This window comes from Podarcis filfolensis (assembly GCF_964270895.1).
Source record: "Podarcis filfolensis genome assembly, chromosome: 5".
NCBI lineage: Eukaryota > Metazoa > Chordata > Lepidosauria > Squamata > Lacertidae > Podarcis > Podarcis filfolensis.
Window position 1 is genome coordinate 8,712,258 of NC_139608.1, and position 22,162 is coordinate 8,734,419.

A 22,162-nucleotide genomic window follows, 5' to 3' on the forward strand; every position below is an offset into this window, starting at 1 on the left:
TAATACTTCTGAACACACCAGATCCTGGAAACTGGAGGGGAGATGGCTATTGTACCCAGATCCTGCTTTGGGTTTTCCAGAGATATTGGCTGCTGGCCACTGCCAGAACAATGCTGGAACAGATTGGTCTCCAATAGGCTGTACCTCTGTCCTGTGTGTCATTCCCATGCCCCAGCAATGTTAGGTCTTCAACACCAAATTAGCCACATTTCAGTGTGGGTCAACAGGAAAAGTAAAATCAATGCAAAAATGTGCATGGTGAAAGGTATTTAGGAGTCAGATTCAAAGTTATTTGCTTTCTTATGAAATGTAGCTTACACTAAAACTTTCCTGGAGGTAGCCCTGCTTAAGACACAAAGTCTGTAAAGCTTATGCCATAATTTGTGTAAAGTCTTTGAATTCCACGGGATAATTTATTTCAATAAGACCGCTAGGTGTAGAGAAACTTATCCTGAGTTCTTGTGCATTATACAGCAGTCTAAACCAAAATCCCAGTGAATGACAATACAGTAGAAAGAATGTTAAAGTGAACTGGACTATGAAAGGTGAAATGACAAATGCTTAGCTATGGCAGCACTGTACTAGTTTTAAAGTATAACATTTAGTAAAAAAGTACAAGAATAAAAAGTTGCATTCCTTTTTTTAAAGCAGCGGAAATGCTGTAAAAGTAAAACTCATTTTCATTGTACTGTTATACCACTAGAATGTCAGGCACAAAGGCTGTATTTTATTATCAAAAAGTACCACAAATAGCTGCATCAAATAGGATGAAGTAATCAAAAGGAAAATATTTTGCCGTGCTGTTAGTTGTTTTGAATTAGCTGCTGCATCACCACCGCACAGAGGCTAATCAACTGCAAGAACTCATCAGACCCATCTGCCAAGCACTTGTCTGTCTCCTGCCAAAAAAAGGAAAAGTTGCAAGTTTTCAAGATCTCCCAAGATAACCATATAATGTAATCAGAGAAGAGCAGACTTTTACATCTCCCTGCCTCTCAGGAACATAAATCAGTTTTTCAAGCTGCTGTAGGGAGCTTCAAAACCAATAGTTTGACCACCCCCAAGTACACTTTACTCAAGCCAACATTTTCTAAAGCTGGTTGGCAGAGCTCTGTATGACCATTTGTTAGAGGAATCCCTACCTAAATTTAAATTTGCATTTCTCAGCCAGTCTTGCAAGCAGGCACTGCAGTTGCTTGTAACTAACAAGACTGGTCTACAGGTATTGTCTCCTTCCCTCCCAGGACAGAAAAAGGCACACCCAAAAAGCTACTGCCTTTGTTTCTCCCTAGCAGGAGTGAAAATCACACCTGTGAAATCCGTGTAAACTTGTGTCTTCCTGTTCTGAACAGGAATAAAATATCTCTGTTAATCACTGCATAAATGTAGAGCAATGCTAAAAATCTTCCCTCTGCTTTTCCATTGTGTGTAATGACTAGACAGGTAGCTCAAGCAAGTTGGCTGGGGTAACAACGGCCAATGTCCATTTCTCTTGAAGCCCTTCTTACCACTGCCTGTTACCATAAAAGAAGAATTGCCTCCTACAGGGAGAGTACCATTAGGATACCATTCTTTGGGAAGAATTCACTAATGCACAAATAATGGATTTCTTATAGCCCCCAAACCACAAGCAAACATGCATTCTAGATGTAAAAAGAACTGAAACAGAATGAAGACTCACAGCAAGCTTCTCTGCAATAACAGATTTCTGCTTGTCGCTGAGATCCTTCCTCTCGATAATGGTATCATGAAGCTGGTTTATAAACTGAGTAGCTGCGTAACCTTCATTGATCAGATTCTGGACATAGGGGAAAACAAATATTGGAAGCAGCTAGCATTACCCGATTTAAACTAATAAGCTACAGGCTTAGACAACCAAAATATTACATCAATGCAGACGGAAAGTACTCCTTGACTTACTGTAAATCACAAAAAGCTAGGAGAGACAAAGCTTAGTTTATTGTTGGCTCCCTACAATACCACGTAAGGTATATTACAATATGAGATTTCTGAAAATAGCGAGTAATGGTATTACCAAATACAAGCGTGCTACGTGATACAAATTCAGAACAGGTAGTTTAAATTGGATTTGTCTAATACCCAGAGGATTATTTGATGGTTCAGACAACAGGAGGCTATCTTGTTTTATTGTACACAAGTAACACACCATTGTTTAATGAGTCATTTTAGACACAAATCAGATTATTAGCTTAAGTGAAGTCTTGGAGTCAGCCTCATTGAGTATTATGGAATACGTGTGTGTGTCACATGCCTAAGCACAGACCAGCTGCCGGGAAAGACTAAAGAGGTACGATAAACTAAAAATTCATCTTCACAATTCATCTATTCCATCACCCAATTGTAAGGAAGTATATACAACACTCTAAAGCAAGAAGTGAGCTTAGGGAAGCTCTAACCTTAAAACAGTTGTAGTTAGCTAAAGTTTTTCAGCATCACCAGGGGCCAAGTTGTGATGACATGTTAGCCACTCCTGCTTTTAAAGTACTAACGTGCACTGTTAATCGCAAGCCAATGTCTCATGCACCTAGTCTCGCACTACAGAAAGGCCATTTCATGTGCAGCTACCACTTATGCTTAGTAGGGCAGCTAGTGAAGCTGCCAAGAGGCTTGAAATGTCAGGCTTGGCAGCAAAGGATCTGGGATTATCAGATGTGCCGCCCCACAAGAAGTGTGTTGGAGATTAATGCAAGCCTACAGTTTTTGGATACACATTGCAGTAAGGACTGCAGAGCTGTTTTCAGGTGTGTAAGGCACATTTTGTAGCTGGAGGGCACCACTCCCTTTGGGGAAAGGGGGCACATATCAGTGGACAGAACCAGGGACAGAAGTAGGCAATGCTTTTGTGGGTAAAATAAATTTTACCCACACATAATGCATTTACTTCTGGGGATTTTTGTAACCAGGGAGTGCTACTCCTCTGAGTGCTTTCCCACCTAAGGTCACAGGGAATAAATGTCAGGGAGTTCATGTTACATTTACACCATGACTGGCTTAAAGACGAGCAGTTTTTTGTTTCAACATGCTTACATAACCACTACTACCTCCTCTACAACTTGCCAATACAGAAAGAAAAGTAGCATTAAAAAAAAATCTGATCTTAACCTTGTACATTTTAGATCTAAAGCAAGCTACCTTTGTTGCAGCTTCCAGTTTTTCAAATGAACCACTCTGACATGCGGTTAGTAGACCGTCTAAAATTCCTTGCGGGACAATCTAAAACAAAAGTTGCATGAAGAAAAACATTGAAGCACCGAGAATAAAAAATAGAAACAGTGACTGCAAGTCCTGATGTGTAGGCAAAAGTTCAGAAGCCATCACCAGAACATACCATTTTATCTAGGTCGTCTTCACTTCAGCCAATGTTCTAGGGTTTACACACACCTTTTAGGTAGGAAAATCCTCATATGGCAACTGCTGCACCACTGGTTTTTCCTCCAGTTTCATTCATCGCTCAGTGCCAAAAAGGGGATGGCAGAACCCCTTTGCCCCACAGTTAGTGAGAGCCAGCGGTTAGATTAGCAGTAAAGCAGCAGCAGTAGATTAGTGAAAGTCGTGTGTAGTTGCAATATCTGTTGGGGATACCGTAACTTCACGCCATGGCCTCATTTCCCTCCTGACAATGGTTCAGAGTGGATTAGGTATCCTTCCTATGTTTTAACCACCCCTTCGTCATGGAACCAAGATGGTAGAAACATCAGTTCTGCCACATTTGCAATGCAATTTATGAAAGATTATCCAAGGTGTTGATTTCTGCCATATTCTATGCCTCTCTGTCTTCTGCTGGATCAGCAAACATAAGTCTGTTTCAAACTTCCAGAACCACAGGTGTTCAGAGACAACATGCTCTGCCCCAAGATTCTGCTTTGGGAATGGATTTGGTCTCACATTTCCAAACTTATAAATGATCCTGTGACATAAGTTAGATGCAATAGCATCCACCTAGTAAATAAACATGTAATAAATCAGTCAGACCTAGCAGAAACAGAAAATTAAGCAAAATGAAAGAGGACTGTATTCAAAAGCTTTTCTTCATGTTTGAATAATTCACAAGTGTCTATGGAATATATTTCTGTATGCCCTGTTTTGCACCCCTGTGAACTTTAGTATTCAGGGCAAGTCATGAAAGAAAAAGCAAGCGTGGTACAACTGAACAGATAGCTGTGAAGAAAAAATACCATTTTATGTAAGCAGTTTTCCAATAATTGCAAGCATAGACTGGGCCAACTGAAATACGCAAACTAGACCTACCCCTGCAATTTCAGTGACAACTTTCTCAGTGACCTCTTTCCCGCCTGTTAATCGTGTAGCGCTTTGAAGAAGTGTGATTGCTTTTCTCAAGTCCCCTTCTGATGCATGGACAAGGTAAGAGACTGCCTATGGAAGAAATAAATACTGCTTTATAAGAAAATCAAAGAAGAGATGAGACAGTTGAGATCCTTTTCTGAAGTACTCTTTTCCTACAGCACATTCCATATCTTACCCAATTCAGAAGGAAGGCTAACACGTTCAGGGGGCAAACACAGCACTTTCCCCATTTGTCACATGTAGTTACACATTTTCCTTCTCAACTACAAATCAACAAATGCTCTCATGGTAATCACGTTATAAGTGGTGTGATCTGTCCCCATGGCTTTTGTCCAACACTGTCAGATCTCTGTATCACAACATGGATAACGTTCTAGGAACACAAGAGTAAGCTTTATGTTTAATCTCACAAGTTTGAGCTAGAACAGAATGCTTCCTTTAGCAAAGTTAATCAAATATACAAATAATTTACAAATAAGGTTTCCTCCTCCCTCTTCTGTAACTATGTGTGAGCTCTCTCACTGCTGCCAGAGAGACCTACTGTGTTTATTTAAACAGAGATGCAGTACAGTGTGACTGCAGATGCCAGGACTGGTATGAATGGGTAGGCACTATTTGCTCCAGACAAAGCCCCGTGACACTGGCAGCATGAGGCTGCAGCACTCCTGAATAAAAGCAGGGTAGCATGTGTCTTGATATTGAAGAGGCAGGCCTAAACCCAGCCTCTCCAGCACTGCACTGCAGTCTGCACCCTAGCTTAATAAACTTAATAAAGAGGTAAGGCTATACCACTGCACTGCAAAACCACTTGTGTACTCTAGAATGCCACTAGTCTGTACTTTGAACTTGTGGCACACTTGCCAAAAATACTAGCCACCACTGACCTGGCACAGAAATTCCCTAACTATGCTTAATTATTTTGACTAAGTTGCTGGACCAACGCCCCTTCTGTAAAATAGGGGTAATGATTATACTATGCATGTAGCTCAGCAGTGACCCAGAATAAAATTGCGTCCGTCTCTTTTCACAGAATTAAAAACAATGAATCTCTGAATGAACAGAAAAGCTACCTCACTGCTGACTGTCACATTCTCCTTTTCAGCAATGTCTAGAAGTCTCTGTTGCTGGATTTTGTCTGAAAGGGGCTTGAAACGAAATTTGGAGCATCGTGATGTTATGGGCTCAATTATCCTGTGAAAAAGAGAAAGTGAAACGCAAATACAAGAGGAATCCATCCTCTCTAGTTTCCGCAGAACACGACAATATATTTTCCAATACTTCCTGCCCCTTAGCAATAAAATAAAATTTAGCAATGCATCAATTGTGCTAGGTTCCTCATTTTCCAAGGGGAATTAAGCAACTCTTTACAATGCAAGTTTAGGATTTTTACAATGGGAACTAGGAAATAATAAATGTTTTCCATCAAACAATAAGTAAGAAAGCATGGTGAAACGCATACATACCTGCTGATGTAATTACAAATAAGGCAGAAGCGTGTTGTTTTGGATTCTCTCTCCATGGTGCGCCGTAAAGCTGCCTGAGCTGCTGAAGTCATAGAATCCGCTTCATCCAAGATTATAATCTTAAACGGGGGACACGGCTTGCCACTAAACACACACCCATTGCAAAAACATGCATTAACAACTTAAGGTACTAGTGCAGGTTATATTTGCAAATCCAACAAATGATGATATCAGTATTGCTTAGCCACTTTTATCCATTTCTGAGATTTGAAAGATGTTTTAATATTTCAGAACTTCTATTTCAAGGATGACACGTGTCTCAGAACATATCCTGTTCAAGTTCTGACAGTGTATTCAGGGCTGGCCAAGACAATTTGCTGCCTGAAGGACAAGCTAACATCCCTCACACTATTCCAGCGTACTGCAATCTTGAGTTCCCTGGTGTCGTGGCCCACAGACTCCCATCTTCCCCAGCCAGCTTGGCCATAACTCAGCCAACTCTTCAAGTAACTGACAGACTGAATGTTGGAAATAAAATGTCACACACAACGACTGACAAGCTGCTGTCTGTATGCCAGCAACTGAATCATTCAGGGTGCAATAGAAGACAAGTGCATTCAGCATTTGGGAAGCTTGCACACAGTTTCGTGGCTTCCATAAATGTCCTATCTGGTACAGTGGTGCAAGACATGTGAAGGATAAATTCCCTCAGAATGCAGTTATGCTCCCGTGACTCACTTGAGAGCCCAAAATCCACCGTGCGATGCTGACTCGTGGCTTAATTTAGCATTACAGAGCGAACCCTTATAAAACTAAAGCAGAGAGAAATACAATCCTACAAAGCAGCTTTGATCATTGTGCTTACTCTGAACGACTTCCCGACACCGTTAGCTGAGCAAAGCTCTTCACTTTCTCTCGAATGACTTGTATTCCACGTTCATCGGATGCATTCAGCTCGAGGACTCTCTGCCGGAACAGTTCGGGTCTGTTTATCAGAATAGAAATTCGGCCAAATATTAACCCAAGCTATTAATCTGGTTTTGAATTCTAGACGTTGGTTTTCCTTGGTTAAAACAAGGTTTTCTCGCTGCCCTTCCTCTCTTTTGCCTGGGGAACTGGACTACATATTAATTATTTATTTAACTTATGAATCACTAACATCCCGAAGTGATTTGACAACAAAAACATGAAACTATAAAAACAATTGTGCCCAAAACAGATACAGACTAGGATAAAGCATCTCAACTTGAAAGGGTGTAAGCTCTGGATTTCCCGCATGAAGTTGGTCTAGATCAACATTTTCCAACCAAGTGTCCTCCATATGTTCCCTACTACAACTCCCATCAGCTGTACTTGATAGGTCTGGTGGGAATTGCAGTCCAAAGGGCATCAGCTTGGTGAAGGCTGTACTAGAAGGCATACAAGGCCTTCTCTAGCCCTATGATTAGGGATCAGAACGTCCTAAATTTGTTAAAACTTCTATACTGATTGTAAAAGGAACTCACTTGGATAATTAACAAAACACTCAAATCACTGAGTGACATTCCCCCCCCCCCCATTTTTGTGCATCTCTTCTCTATTTATATATGCAAGTTATGAAAATGCAACTGAAGGAAAATCTCATTTTAAAAAACCCACCTAGTCTCAAGGAGGAGACTGCATGAATGGGGGTGGCCAGTTCAAGTACCTGTCTTGCTCCATAATACATAGTGTTAGACTTTGTGGCCACAAATTCTGCAGCCATGCATTACTGTTTTGCTTCCAAACACTCAAAATCATCATGAGCTCAGTTTGGAAAATTACCTTTTGGTTACCTTTCTTAAAGTCTCAGCTTCAGTAACTATGCCTTAAAACTGTTCTGCCGATGTTAACTACAGGTTTATCTCTTCTGGAGGAAGAGAAATGCCTGCAAACTCAAGATTCACTCTGCCTAATTTCTGCCTCTTCATGTTGCACTAAACCAAGTGCCTACTGTTAAGTCACCAAAAGTACTAGAGGATTGTCGGACTCGAAACAGACACTTGAATGCCACTAGATCCCACACTTACCCAAAGAGTTCTCTGGCTGCTGCCAAAATAGTGGATGTTTTTCCAGTTCCAGGTGGGCCATAGAACAAGAGATTGGGAAGCTGCAACAGCAAGAGGTTAAACAATTCTGTCATACAATATTTTGTAAGTGGATATTTTTAGAGGAACAAGAAACCTCAGGCGATGTTATCATTGAGTATTTGTTTTACAACACATACATAGGTGTCTATGCCACAACTCAAGCATGGGACACGATTTTGCAAATAAGAGTTGTGTATAATTGCAGGCATAGATTTTAATCTGATCAATATTTAGCGGCCTGTTTCAAATGCTATCTTTACGCTTTAGTTTTTTATTTTCAAAATGTTGAAATTGGTAACCCCAAGACAGAAGGAAAGAATTGAAACAGATGCTTTAGATATTTTAAATACTATACAGAGATGCATACTTGAGTTGGACACAGGACAGGTCAGTAAATGATTTGGTCAAACAGAAATCTAGTGTTCTAATTAATTTAATACTTTAAAGTAATAACAAAAGGCAATTTAATCATCAACAGGTCTGGTAATTATGCTAACTATGAAATGAACTAATTGTGAATAAATGATATTAAGTTGCTTTTTTAAAAAAAAAATGAATTATAACAATTCTTGTAACAATGCAAAGGAACATTTTCTATTAAAATCAACAAGAGTTACTCGCTTTGGATTTTGTCACAGAACACACACAGAAGTGTCTTTTGTGTTTTACTTGAACCAATTTCCTTCAGCTTTTTTTTTTTTAAATAGTGACTGTTTCTGCCCAATCCCTCAAAGGAGCTCTACATGGGGGGGGGGGGGGAAATAGCCAATCACATTGAGGAAGTCCTTCAGCAAGCAAGACTTTTGTCGAAGGGCAAGTCTAGGGGACCAGGAGCCCTCACACACCTGCTGACAAAATGACACTATAATAAAATTGAAATATGTAAATGGCCACCTATCCAGCAGCATTTTTGGCTTATGGAACATTGGGCTGCAGGCAAACAAGTAGGCTGTCAATTAGAATCACAGAACTGTATAGTTGGAAGGGACCATGAGGGTCATCTAGTCCAACCCCCTGCAATAAAGGAATCTTTTGCCCAACATGGGGCTCAATTGACAATACTAACTAATGAACATGTATGTTTTAAACCTTCGGGCAAAAATAGAAAGAGAAAGAAACCAGTGGGATTTCTGGTCCTTTCTCTTGCAACCACAGAAATATCAGACTATCATATCCACTCCCCTTTTAAAAAGAAGCTCATGCTTGCATTTTTAAAATCTGTGTGTCTTTGTCTCTGATTACTGCAAAAGATAAAAAGTAACACCAATCTTTTTAAAGAGCCATTTGCCACTTAGTGCTCCATGGAACCCAAACGTCCCCTTGGGTGTGCTGAGAGCTCACTGCTTGGTTCTGTGGATTCCAACCTCCATTCTTCAGAGCATGTTTAGGGTTATACAGGACCCATCTGAATTTTCATTTTCATAATGGTATGGCAGGAATAATGCACTATTCTGCAGGTTTGTGGGGTTCATACACAAGCAGAGCTGCACACCAAACAGCCACTATCCTGCTACTTTACTCAACATTTGGTACTTTTGCAGAAAACCTACACTTACCAATCAATGAATGAATAGCACAAACTTGAACAGCACATTTAGCCGGCACCTACAGTAAGGTCCGATGAAGGATCTCCTAATCCTTTATCTAACTTAATAGCTGTATTTTTAGCAGAGCTGTAACATGACCAAGCTACGCTATTTCTGACTGTTGCCAATGACGAAGTTATGGTGCCTATAGGTGGCCTGTTATCAGGCTAAAGATACGTGGAAATTTACAACACACGGTGCAAAACACTTTCAAAAGCATGGACATTTCTACGCAGAAAACATGTTAGAATCGTAGGGTTGGAAGGGACCCTGAGGATCATCTAGTCCAACCCCCTGCCATGCAGGAAAATGCAGCTGTCCCATATGGGGATCGAACCTGCAACCTTGATGTTATCAGCACCACGCTCTAACCAACTGAGCTATTCTAACTAGCTGTAGACTAATTTCAAGACGCTGGTCAATTGATTACTTATTATTTAACGATGGTCAAATATCCCATGTAGTACTCTGAATCATCTTAAAATGTAACTATTCAATACAGGACGCAAATAGCTACTTCAGGTGCTAAATACAGTTACAGATAGGTAGCCGTGTTGGTCTGCCATAGTCAAAACAAAAAAATTTTTTCCCTTCCAGTAGCACCTTAAAGACCAACTAAGTTAGTTCTTGGTATGAGCTTTCGTGTGCATGCACACTTCTTCAGATACACTGTGTATCTGAAGAAGTGTGCATGCACACGAAAGCTCATACCAAGAACTAACTTAGTTGGTCTTTAAGGTGCTACTGGAAGGAAAAAAAATTTTCAGGTGCTAAAGAGATTGGACATGTTCAGGGGCAGATTAAGGTGCCCTGGAGCAGTGTTGACAAGAGATATCCTGCTTTTTAACATGTGAAATGTTTGTTGTAGTTGAGTTCTTAGAAATGAGCCGTGCCCTTCCCCCACAAGTATTAGTAACTAGCCTTAGCACTTGCTATCTCCTCCAAAGAATGCATGAGATGGAGTGGCAGTTTAGCTGCAAGTTTTAAGATGTTCCAGTGGAAGCATATCTTCTTCAAACTCCAGCTAAACGTTCTTACCAAAAGACTAGGTTGCAAAGTATTTTATTTACTTAAAAGCATTTTTATCATGCTTTATCGCAGCAACATACAGATGTAAGACCTCAGGCATCTTTTTTTTTAATGACACAAAAGGAAAAGGAATGGGGGGGGAGGAAAACAAAAAAAAAATCAGGTACTATTTCTTAGTTACAGAGTTCTTGTAATGAACAGCTGGAATGAAAAGATTACAAGAGTAGGAGGAGCCAAGTATTACTGGCCTTTCATACAAAGCAGATACTGGGAAGAATGATACAAAGGATGAATATGATTAAATATGATGCACATTTCCCTAGGAAGGCAAGATCGAGCTCTATGTGAAACATCAGATACAGAAAAAGGGTGGCATTCAGCTAATTTTTTGCTCTAAGGCAAAGGTAGTTCCTCCCTCCACACATGCCCTATGCTGTCCCTAAATCTGCTCTAGAGGATTGAGGGAAACCCCTGAACAGATCATAGGGGCATGCGGAAGAAGAGGGGGAAGAACATTTCATTGTGCAAAAGGAAATCCTTGTACTGAGACAATGCTCATCTTAGCACTAAGTTAAAACCAATACAATGAAGAAGTTTGGGTCTATGTACAAGAGGAACAGACTTCCATTCATGCAACAGGACTTCCCCCTCTTCCCCTCTCCCTGAAGCCCCCTAATATCTCCGGAAGATCCCCCAATCCTTTACAGCAAATTTGAGAACTGTTCAAGGAACTTCAGGGCAGGGGAAGGAGAGGAAGGGGGAAGTCCCATTGCAAGAGCAAGTCCACTTGTACAATGTTCTATTTCACATAGACTAGGCCAGATTTATAATGGTGCCATTACATTAACTGTACCCGATTATTTTTTGTAGTCCTTGAAAGCTTATGCCATAGCCCTTAATGTACCACAGTACTTATTTTGTAGTACCTTCATGTGTTCCTTTCAGGGTAAGGGGGAGCCCTATTCGGAAAGGCCCTAATCTCCTCAATCAGGCCTTGCACCCAGACATCCAGTTTTCTACAATTTAAACTGGTAGGTCTGGAGCCTCAGCATTATCTGTCAATCATTTGTCCAAAGTCAATCATCACCACAGAGGTAGAAAAAGGCAGGAGTAAGGCACTGTGACCTAAGGGTTGGCTCGCTCTGCTTATTTGATGTTTTGCTGAGACAAAAGTGCAATGGGCAACTGGCTGCAAGCAGGTCAATGGAGTGTGAAATGTCTGCATGCAGTGGAGTGCTGGATTTGGCCTGGGAGGAAACCTGAGATGGGGCAAGCGAATTACATTGACCTTTTCTGTGACCCAAAGTACGGGTGTATTTTTGGGCCAGAGAGCCAAACCAGCCACTAACATAAACGACAAGAGAAAGGCCAGGGCGGGGGGTGGGGGCAGAGTTGTCTTAGCTTCTATTGCCACATTTTAAAGCATTGTTTAACAACCCTAAAAATACACATGAGGTTGTACCTAGCTAAGTTCTATGCATAGAGGAAATGCATTTAAATTAATGACTGTAAGTTAGTCATGCCTGTTAACTTCAGTGGGTTTGTTCTGAGTGGGACTAGCACTGGATATGCAACCCTGGTTGTTTCAGAGTTTGGTGTTCATTTGCTTCTTTTAGGAAATGCAGAGGGAAGCCTTTGAAGTTTATTTCAGCAGTGGCACTGGGAAAGGGCTGATTAAACTGGGCAGGAGCCGTAGCTCACCGGCAGAGCAGCACACTGTTCAGTCTCTGGCATCTCCAGAAAGGGCTGAGAAAGATGTCTGTCTGAAGTCCTGGAGAGCTGCAGCAAATCAGTATAGACAGTACCGTGCCAGATGGACCAACGGGACAATGCAGCTTCCTATACCATTCCAGAACTTTTATTTCTGGTTGTTTTTTTGCCATCAAAATCTATTCCCCACAAAAGGAGTCCCAAGAGCATGATACTCCTGGAGACTCACTCAAGAAGTTGTGCCATATTACACGTTAACTCTCAACTGTTAAGGATTTATTGTGATTTTTGTTGTTGTTCTGTAAGCTGTTCTGGGAGCATACAGCTGCAGAACGGCCAATAAATTTTATTCTGACTATATAGACACAAAAGTATGATTCATAAGACTACACACAATAATTATCTTCTACTGGAAAAATTAACTTGCATATGCCACGAAGTGTTGGGAGAACTACAACACTCACGTCAGCTCCTTGTAAGGTTTTCTTCAGTACTGCAACAACTTCCTCTTGAAATGCAACTTCATCCATGCATTTTGGGCGGCTACATAAAAAAAGAATGAAAAAAACTTAGCATGTATTATTAATATTTTCTGAACAGAAGTAACGATACATGTAACTTCTCTGTTCCTTTAGATCAATGAGCAAAGCAATTCTCTTTTATGGAAGTTAGTGGTCCAAGGATGCAGAGCACAGCTGTCACAGTTGTGTCACCCATCCTGTGGAAATCATTCCAAAGACCTGCTTTTGGCTTCCTTGCTATTTCACTGCCTGCTGAAAACAATTTTAGGAAAGCTTTTAAATGAATACACTGCAGAGTCTAATAAATTTCTGCAGCTGCCGGCTTTTCTTTTTCTTTTTACAGAGATAAACAAGCAAATAACCCGTCAAATCTGGAGCTTAACAAATATTTCAGTCAAAGCAGCAAGTCTTAATAGCTAATACTCTGATGCAAAAAGATAGACATCTGGCGATGTAGTAACCAGCCACAGATGAGCAACGTGGCCTGCGTGTGCAAGCAGTGCAACATCAAAGAAGCTGTCAACAGAAGTTCAGCTTCTACTTTTCCACAGAAAGAACCTCTGCAATCTTCCACAGGCCACTCCTCTGACACTGCACTGCTTATATACGAGAATTAACTTTGGACTGGTATTCATATAACACAGTCCTCTGAAGTGAAACAGAGCACCAACACAAGGAGAGGCATGATATATCTGGAGACATCTAGTGGTTACAGTCATAGCCATTATTTAAAACAGTGGTTTTCAACCAGTGTGCCCTAGCACCCTGGGGTGCCTTGACTGATGGTCAAGGGTACCAAGGGCAACACTGGCCCTGTCCCTCCTTCCTTCCTTTTCTCCTCAGATGCCTTCTCGGGTCTCTGCCTCCCAAAGGCTTGCATGGCTGCTTGTTACAGCAGCCCTGGCTACAAGCTCCCCCGGCAAATGGTGCCTCTGGGCTCGCCTGGGGGTGCTGGTTGTCAGGAGCTGAGGTGGCCTTGGAGTAAGCAAGCAAGGGAGGGAACCCATCCAGCCAGTCCACCAGTCCCCAGGCACCTCTCTTTGGGGTGGGGGGCAGCTCAGAGACCATGGGTGGCGGCTGCCCAGAGGACTCCCAATGAGAGGGGAGAGGAGGCTGAGGGAACACTCCACAGAGGAGGGGTATGGGGCTGCCAGCTCTGCAGGCAAGGGGTGACATAACTGGATTCCTGAGCCCCACAGGGGTGCCGCAGAAAGAATGTAGTTGGTCAAGGGAGTCATGGACTCCAAAAAAGTTGAAAACCTATGATTTAAAACACCTCCAGTGTAGATGATCACATTTCCCTAGCAATGGGGCTGGGAAACTTTTTATGCCAAAGGCCACATTTCCACATGGTCAACCTTCTGGGGGCTGCATGCCAGTGGTGGGTGGGTCAAGAGGAAATAGTGGGCAGATCAACAGATGCAATTCTTTATCTTTGCACAGCAGGGTACATGCCAGCCATACAAGAATCAATTTCTACACACCCCTTCACTCAGGCAAGCAAGAGGCATTCTTCATCCCTCGCATTCATCTTGGGCAATTACACTGCTCATTTAGATTCCAAAGCAGAGTCCAATACTTACTATTTTTCCACCCAGGGAATAGCTCTGACCCTTTTGCCCTCCCCACTGCCTCCTGCAGTGGCAGCTGTTCCCCGATCTTTGGTAGATGGGGGTTTAGTGCTGATTGAAGATGGTCCTTTCAGAAATGCCTGCATTGCTGCTGTTTCTCACCAGTCTGCAAAGGAGGAATGGAAAGGAAATGATGCACACGTGTCATTTGAAAAATTAGTTTTGTAATTTGATAGCTCCACTCATTTCTCAGTTGCCTCAATCCTGTCACCACTGATAAGAATAAACAGTGAAGCAATTGTTTTTGTTGAACCATTTCATTTATAAACAGAAAAGCCTTCAAGGCTATATTTTTTTCTTCTGATATAAGAACAAAAAGGGTGAAGTCTGCAAGGATACGTTGTCATATGATCAAGAACCAACAAAGCCTTTTTACTCAGAAATGTCATTTTCACACTTTAAAATCATGAGATTAATACAACAGGAACAAGTAGTTTAATTTTGCTGATTTCATGGACCAGCTGGCTTCCACCTCAATAGAGGAGAATGTATCAGATCCAGCTTTTTGTAAAGTGTGTGTTCCAGGAGCAGGCAACAAGGTGCCTTTCACAATTCAGAGAACTGTGGTGTACAATTCCCATCAACCCCAAACAGTATAGGCAACGATATGGGACTATGTGAGTTGTAGTCCACAGCACCTGCGTAGCATTACACTGGCTACCTTGTGGTGTATGTTTTATTTGAACCAGTCATGAGCTGCACCCAATCATGGCTTCTCTATGCACATCCATGAAACATACACTACAATCTGCAAGCAAGTTGTACAGAAACCTTGATGACAATTACACAACTCCTTCGATGTCCATGCATTCTTCTTTACAGTGAACAGTCCTCTATCTGAAGGGCTGTCAGAGAACACTTTTCTGTTTGAAGGAATCCCTGGCTTACATCTCCTGTTCAAAGATAAGCAGACTGTATCAAGCTCCCCAAATTCTGAGATCTGGAGGGGCGAAGGGATAGCTCAGTCAGTAGAGCATGAAACTCTTAATCTGAGGGTTGTGGGTTCAAATCCCATGTTGGGTAAAAGATTCCTGCATTGCAGGGGGTTGGACTAGATGATCCTTGTGGTCCCTTCCGACTCTACAATTCTGTGATTCGATTACCCTGCCAGCAGTTCTGCCACAATCTAAAATCCTGTGAGACAGTCAAGCAAGAGACTGCCTTTTCTGCGGTAGCCACACACACACCTTGATCACTCTCCCTCCAGGAGCATTTGGCCGCATCCCTACATACATTTTAGGCGCACCTTTTTTGCACAAGCCCCTTTGGGGTGGGACACTCTACATGACTTAACTGTAACTAAGCTGCATATAGCCCACCCTGAGACCGCATGGGGGAAGGGCAGACTATAAATACAAAAGCAAGCAAGCAAGCAAGCAGCCCTAAGGAAGGGGAGCAGTTGGGGCCTGGAAGCTGCCTGTCAAAAGCAGGTGGGCAGCGACAGCAACCCCCACCCCCACTCCTGCGGGAGGGTATTTCTATTTCAGTTTGTCCAATATTTCCAAATTTAAACATCAACATACATACATACATACAATATACAGTGTGCGTATGTGTGTGTGTGTGTGTGTGTATACACACACACACACATATATATATATAGTTTTATGCATATATATCTATTACCTACATATCTATATCTATCTGTTCGATGATTTTTGTCTCTCTGGTTGGTTGGATGTAAGTCGCTTGGGGCTGCCCTGGGCAGGATAAAGCAACAACAACAAGTGTAAGCAACCACCCTCCGCCCACCCCCTCAATGCTCCAGCTACACAATAATAATAATTTATTATTTATGCCCCGCCCATCTGGCTGGGTCTGGGCGGCTTCCAACAGAACACTAAAATGCAATAACCTATTAAACATTAAAAGCTTCCCTAAACAGGGCTATGTTATCTAAGTAAACACAGGGACTCTTCACGGCCCACAAAACACAGCAGCGCCCCGGATCCCTGAAGCGGGTGGGACGGAGGTGGTGGAATAAAATCCCTTCTTCCCGCCCCCCCCCCGCTCGCTTCTTCAAGGGGTTCGCCACCGCGAGAGCGCGCCCCCCTCATTAAAGGCACCTGCGAAGCGGCCGCGCGCACAGATCTCCTCAGGCCTCTTTAGCGCTTCCCTTTCCCTTCCCTTCCCCCAGAACTCCCGCCAAAACCGATCGTTTGGGTCAAGGGGCGGGACCACTTCCGTGTATATACGTATGTATAAGGGCGCGCTAGCAATACGAGCGGACCATAGAGATCCGACGCGAGATTCCGTTCCCTGAGGGAAGGAAGGTGGCGGGGGGGGGAAAGGGCACTGGCGCATCACGTGCCGCGCCATATATGGAGATGTGGGCCGGCCAGCCGGCCTTCCCTCGCCTAAGGCGGAGAGGCGAACGTCGTTTGCGAGAGGGGAGCGACGCGCGTGCGCTGAACTGTAAGCTCCTCCCCGTTCTCTAGATAGAGGAGGAGGGAATTGCCCGCGTGAGAAGAGATTTGAGCATGCGCGCGCAAAGTATTGCCGACCATTCTTCCCTGCAGGCGCAGGTCGTGGGGCGCATGCGTGCGCGAGAGGGTGCCTCGAGTGTTGAACTTGTGTTTTAGCTGCAGGCAGCGTTTTGTTAGTCATACGGGGCCGTTCGTCGCTTATTGGAAACGATGTAGAAATCCAGGCATTTTGAAACGTTCAGGGTTCGCACCCACCACCCCAGCCCTTTTATGTTCATTCACACCAGGGCCGACCCTAGACATTTAGACACCTGAGGAGAACCACAAAATGGTGCCTCACCCTCCCTGTCAGGGAAGAAGGCATGAGGGAAGAGCTGCATGAGGAACAAGAGCGAGGAATAAAGATATATATTGGAAACAATGGACAAATAAATATCTACATAATCATCTGCTGTCCCTGTGGATTCTGCCGCCTGAGGCGATCGCCTCATAGGTGGGCCGGCCCTGATTCAGACTGATACTGTGAACTGTGAAAAGACCTTTTGGGTGTTTTTTCCTGCCTCGTTCTCTTTTTTTAATGTAACTTTTAATAAATTTTCAGTTTTACAATTTAAAATACTCGTTTTACATCCTTAAAATAAGAATCACTTCCCTTCTCTTTCCGTGGTTCATTTTAAGTATCATAAATCCCTGCATATTGTACAAAAACGATGCCATTCGGTATTCCATTATTGCGTCCATCGAAACTTGTTTACACTGCTGGATTTATCTTAACGCTGCTAGCGTTTTCAGCTGTACACAATCACACCAAGGAGGAGGAAATCAACCAAGCACCTCACATGGTTGGCACCTGCCAGTCTCGAGAGACAAAGGAGTGCGCCTCCGGGGGTAGAGGGAGCCAGTGTTAGCAGCATTGAAGTGACCTCCCTGGGGCGCAAGCCTGGGCAATGTGTCTGGAGGTCCTGGGCTGCCCAGATGACAAGACCCCCCTCTCGGCCTCACTTAATTGCCCCAAAGGAAAGCAGAGCAAGACATTTAGCACCAGCTTGGCTGCAGGAGTTGCCAGAAAGGCATACAAGGAGCCATCCAACCTCCTTAGGGTCTACTGCTCAGCCTTTTCCCATCCTGAAGATGTCCCACAAGGCAGCAGGTACGGATTTTTCCTTGAGTATAGTTGCAAGGCAGTTGAGGTTTAGGATCAGAGTTTTCCTCCTACAGCATGTGCAGAAACCGCCTTCTTGACTATTAGACCTGCTTTTGGTCCTGTCCACTCAATCTGCCAGATCCTGTCTTTGCATGCGGGGAAGTCCCTAACTCACCAAGGGTTTGAGGCCCACTGGCTACCCTCACCTGGTAGGCCTAGCTGGCCAGTCGAAGCCGTTTCCACAGTGCCATGAGCTGACAGCTTATTGGAGCCACAGGTGAGGGCTGAGTGCAGGATGGGGGACCAAAGGTGGACATAGGACCCCAGAAGGCATGTCCCCCACCAGGGGTACTACCCCTCCCTTAACACCCCAAACATCCCAACATAATTATCCATAATTACCCACAAAGGGCACATTTCTCCATTGCCTCCCGAGACAGATGGTTTCTGTTATGTACTGAGTTGAATAGGATCCAGCAGTCTGATTGGTCCTAGAACAATAGGATCCAGAATGCAGCGGTCTGATTGGTCCTAGAACAATAGGATCCAGAATGAAGCAGTCTGATTGGTCCACAGGAGCCACCCAATCCAGTTCCATGTGGAAGGGAATCTGCAACCTGATTGGCCTACAGGAGAATCCCGGAATTAGCCAATCACGTGGGGCCCATTGTATAAATAATGTATAAAAAGCAGACATTCTGGGGGAACTTCCATTCCTCCTCACCACTATGAGCTGAATAAAGAGCATGAAATCCACTCTTGACTCTGAGTATATTTCAATTTCCAACACAGGCAGTGGGGAAGAAAGTTTGAGGTTAAGGCAACAGATAGGTTGCAAGAGATTGTAACAACCTTGCTGAGTGTGTGTGTGTGTGTGTGTGTGTGTGTGTGTTTTAATGCATCTTTGTGGATTGATTGATTGATTGATTGATTGGTTATTTCTTTGGGTAGCCTCGGGCAAGATAAAGCTATTAACAAATGTAATTATTATTAATGATAATCCTTATGTTGTGGATAAGGTAAGTGGAGGAGCCTCAAGAGAGGCTTGTGATAAACCTCCTTGCACTTTTATTCAGCAATATTTTCAAAGATGGTTACACACTTTCATTTGTTGTTGGTTTTTTAACTGAATAAACTGCTTTGAGGTGGTGGTGGTTGTTTTTACAATCAAGTGGTGTGTAAAATGTTTATTAAATAATCAGACGCCTACATAAATCACTTAACATTGCACATGGAGGTGAGTGACACTGAAAGGAAGTAACACAGAAAGCAGTGTTGCACCATCTACGTCCACACAGATACATTGTGCTCTTGAGATGGAGATCTCATACATATTGGTTGGCAGGCATAATATATATTGTTTTCTGCACACAATTTTTCCAATATACCAGATTTGTACAAAAGTCAGTAGAGTGGTTGGACCTGCTGAAGTGTTGGGGTCCCTGACTCCTGCTCAAGGATGCTGAGGCAAGTCCTGTGGCTACCTTTTCCTTCCTTTCAGACAGGCACCAGGTGGTATGGCCAGCTCGCCACTGATAAGAGTCTGTGCAACAGGGACTAGAAAGGGCCCATTACTTTACTGTACAACAAGTATCTATAGATGAAGTCCAACTCTCTCAGCAGATTTGTAGCTATCCTGTTGTCGTGGCCCTGATTGTCATTGTAGAGTCAACAGTGCTTACTTGTACAAGAAGTGCTCCGCTACACGCATTATTGAGCAAAAGCAAAGGCACAAACTGACAATTAAACTAGACGGCAAGAGAAGTAATCACTTGGGAGAGGAGCTATACAAGGGCGTACAGCTAACCTGGAGAGGGTCTCTATAGCAACAACAGTTTATTGAAAAGGTAGCTGCAAGGAAGGCAACATACTGAAAATTACATCATTCTACTGGGAAAGGAAAGCTATAATTTTGTTTTGGGCAATTTGAAATAAATAGCTTCCTGTTATTGGGCACAGTGGCGGCATCCTCTATTGAATCAGACCAAATCACAACTCAAGGGCAGCAAAGGGTCAGCAGTATTTGTGCAGTGTGGCACCTGTCTTTTTTTAAAAACACACACACACAAGAGTTGTTTTCTGTACAGTACAAGGAAGGGGATGTTACTTGCACAGAATGGATTAATTATAGCATTTATTTAAAGAAGAAGAAGAAGGAATGGGTTGTGGAAATTCTGGGTGTATAGAATTGTCTTCACAGAGTTGAAGGGAAGCACATTTGCTCTTGCACAATATTCATCTGGCTTTCCGTGAATTATTTCTACACAACAATTTATCACACCCACCCTGTGTTTAAAATGAATTTGCAGGGCAATCCTGCAGGCTCTGTGCACTTGCAGCTTAGGCCTATACAACAGAAAGATGATTCTACGTTCTCCCAGCAGTTGTCAGGTTTGTTTTTGCTGTTTCTTTTTTAAAAAAACAAACCACTAGAAGGGCTAACTATTTGGCTTCTGTGCCTTAAGTGACAAAATGTATCACCCCAGAATACATGTTAATTATTGCATGTGCAATTAATTATATTAATTTACAAGAAGAAGAAGAAGAAGAGTTTGGATTTGATATCCCGCTTTATCACTACCCTAAGGAGTCTCAAAGCGGCTCACATTCTCCTTTCCCTTCCTCCCCCACAACAAACACTTTGTGAGGTGAGTGGGGCTGAGAGACTTCAGAGAAGTGTGACTGGCCCAAGGTCACCCAGCAGCTGCATGTGGAGGAGCGGAGACGCGAACCCGGTTCCCCAGATTGCAAGACTACCACTCTTAACCACTACACCACACTGGCTACAAAGACCTGAACAACTTTTGTCCAGGGTTCCTTAGGAACCACTTAAACCCTTACATCCCGGTTTGATCGCTGAGAGCATCTGCAGGAGTATCCCTGGCCTCAGGTCTGCAGGCTCAGAGAGCTGCAGAGCTGGCAGATGCAGCCTTCATGTAGTGCGCCACTCACAGCCTCCTGCCCCTGTCTTCTGCAACCATCTCCTCCTTTACTGCACGCCTGCCATGCGTCCATCCCCAGAAACGTAGCAGAGGATGGCATTTTGTGTTTGGTCCCAGCAGCAAGACATCCAGGGCCAGCCTCGCTCCCTTGAAATGGCAATGCTCATTTGGTGTAATTCACTTATTTGAGTCTTTCTGCGCTTGTTTTATGATGGAGGAGACTTCAAAGTACGCTGGTAGGTGGAATTCTGATTACCGTAAATACTCTATCCAGCTAATGGTTCATCTCCCATCCCTTAACCACAAATTCATGCCATAAACTTTCAAGCAAATGCAAAAGCAAAGGTGTAGTTCAGGCCCCTTGTCTGTATTTCTGTACTCTCAGGAAATACCATAGCTCTGAGGTATCTCCAGCGTCAAAGTCAGGAACAATACAGAAGGTGGTAGTGGTTATTTTATTTAAAGGAATGCATCTCAGTAGAGTAGGGAAGAAGGAGAAATTCTATTCAGTTTGCACTTAAAGGAGAATCTACCCAATTTACATAGGAATTGAAACACAGCCATCCTTTTCAATTTGCACTACTCTGGAATTTTGCAATGCAGTTCACCAAGGTAGGAAACAACCAGCGTTAAGTGTGCATGCATGCATAGTATTAGGGGGAAATGCTTTGCAAAAGATAATGTGTATATTAGGCCAAATTGCATGTTGTTGTTTAGTCGTGCCCCCATGGACCAGAGCACACCAGGCACTCCTGTCTTCCACTGCCTCCCGCAGTTTGGTCAAATTCATGTTCGTAGCTTCAAGAACACTGTCCAACCATCTCGTCCTCTGTCGTCCCCTTCTCCTTGTGCCCTCTATCTTTCCCCACATCAGGGTCTTTTCCAGGGAGTCTTCTCTTCTCATGAGGTGGTCAAAGTATTGGAGCCTCAGCTTCACGATCTGTCCTTCTAGTGAGCACTCAGGGCTGATTTCCTTAAGAATGCATACAAATATATATATTTAGTGGCTGGGGAAACCCAGCCAGATGGGGAGGGTATTAAATATTATTATTATTATTATTATTAATACTACTACTACTACTACTACTGAAATTGGCACTAAAAGGCTGGTGAATTTTCATTAGATTTTTTAAAATATGTAAACTGCTGTTGAAATGTTAAGAACTGAACTTAAGATTGGCAAAATTGGATACGGAGAGAAACTAAATTGAACAAATTCATACATCCCCAACTGAGAGTGCTTACTTGTTTTTTATACAAGTTTTATATCACTTGG

At 43.0% G+C, this 22,162-nt stretch overlaps 2 protein-coding genes across 7 annotated transcripts in view; one reads left to right on the forward strand and one right to left on the reverse strand.

The window, feature by feature from the left end:
* Positions 1 to 707: 707 nt before the first annotated feature.
* Positions 708 to 16,693, reverse strand: RFC4 (replication factor C subunit 4). Of its 3 annotated transcripts, XM_083612958.1 has the most exons (12): positions 16,441 to 16,490; positions 16,005 to 16,074; positions 14,327 to 14,480; positions 12,687 to 12,765; positions 7,838 to 7,917; positions 6,655 to 6,774; positions 5,790 to 5,933; positions 5,397 to 5,517; positions 4,270 to 4,395; positions 3,154 to 3,234; positions 1,682 to 1,798; positions 708 to 899 (listed from the first exon to the last, which is right to left on the reverse strand). In XM_083612958.1, exons 3-12 carry the CDS (start codon positions 14,458 to 14,460, stop codon positions 804 to 806), a joined length of 1,098 nt encoding a protein of 365 aa, XP_083469084.1. In that variant the 5' UTR covers positions 14,461 to 14,480; positions 16,005 to 16,074; positions 16,441 to 16,490; the 3' UTR covers positions 708 to 803. The 3 variants fall into 3 exon arrangements, with proteins under 3 accessions (XP_083469084.1, XP_083469085.1, XP_083469083.1); XM_083612959.1 differs by lacking the exons at positions 16,005 to 16,074; positions 16,441 to 16,490 and adding an exon at positions 16,605 to 16,693; XM_083612957.1 differs by lacking the exon at positions 16,005 to 16,074 and having other exon boundaries at positions 16,441 to 16,550.
* An 81-nt stretch (positions 16,694 to 16,774) lies between these two features.
* The window catches only part of MCF2L2 (MCF.2 cell line derived transforming sequence-like 2), a 227,602-nt gene continuing 222,214 nt past the window's right edge, over positions 16,775 to 22,162 (forward strand). For all 4 annotated transcript variants that reach the window (XM_083612712.1, XM_083612717.1, XM_083612719.1 and 1 more), the window contains exon 1: positions 16,775 to 17,950. In XM_083612712.1, coding sequence (XP_083468838.1) covers positions 17,776 to 17,950 — 175 coding nt within the window. In that variant the 5' untranslated portion in view covers positions 16,775 to 17,775. The remainder of the gene's footprint in view (positions 17,951 to 22,162) is intronic.

Bases quoted from the DNA above. Each gene is read 5' to 3' on its own strand.
- RFC4 (XM_083612959.1), bottom strand. From the start codon at position 14,460: ATGCAGGCATTTCTGAAAGGACCATCTTCAATCAGCACTAAACCCCCA. The intron at 12,766-14,326 runs GTAAGTATTGGA...TTTTTTATGTAG, and splicing joins ATTCCCTGGGTGGAAAAATA to CCGCCCAAAATGCATGGATG. The intron at 6,775-7,837 runs GTAAGTGTGGGA...TCTGATAAACAG, and splicing joins GCAGCCAGAGAACTCTTTGG to ACCCGAACTGTTCCGGCAGA.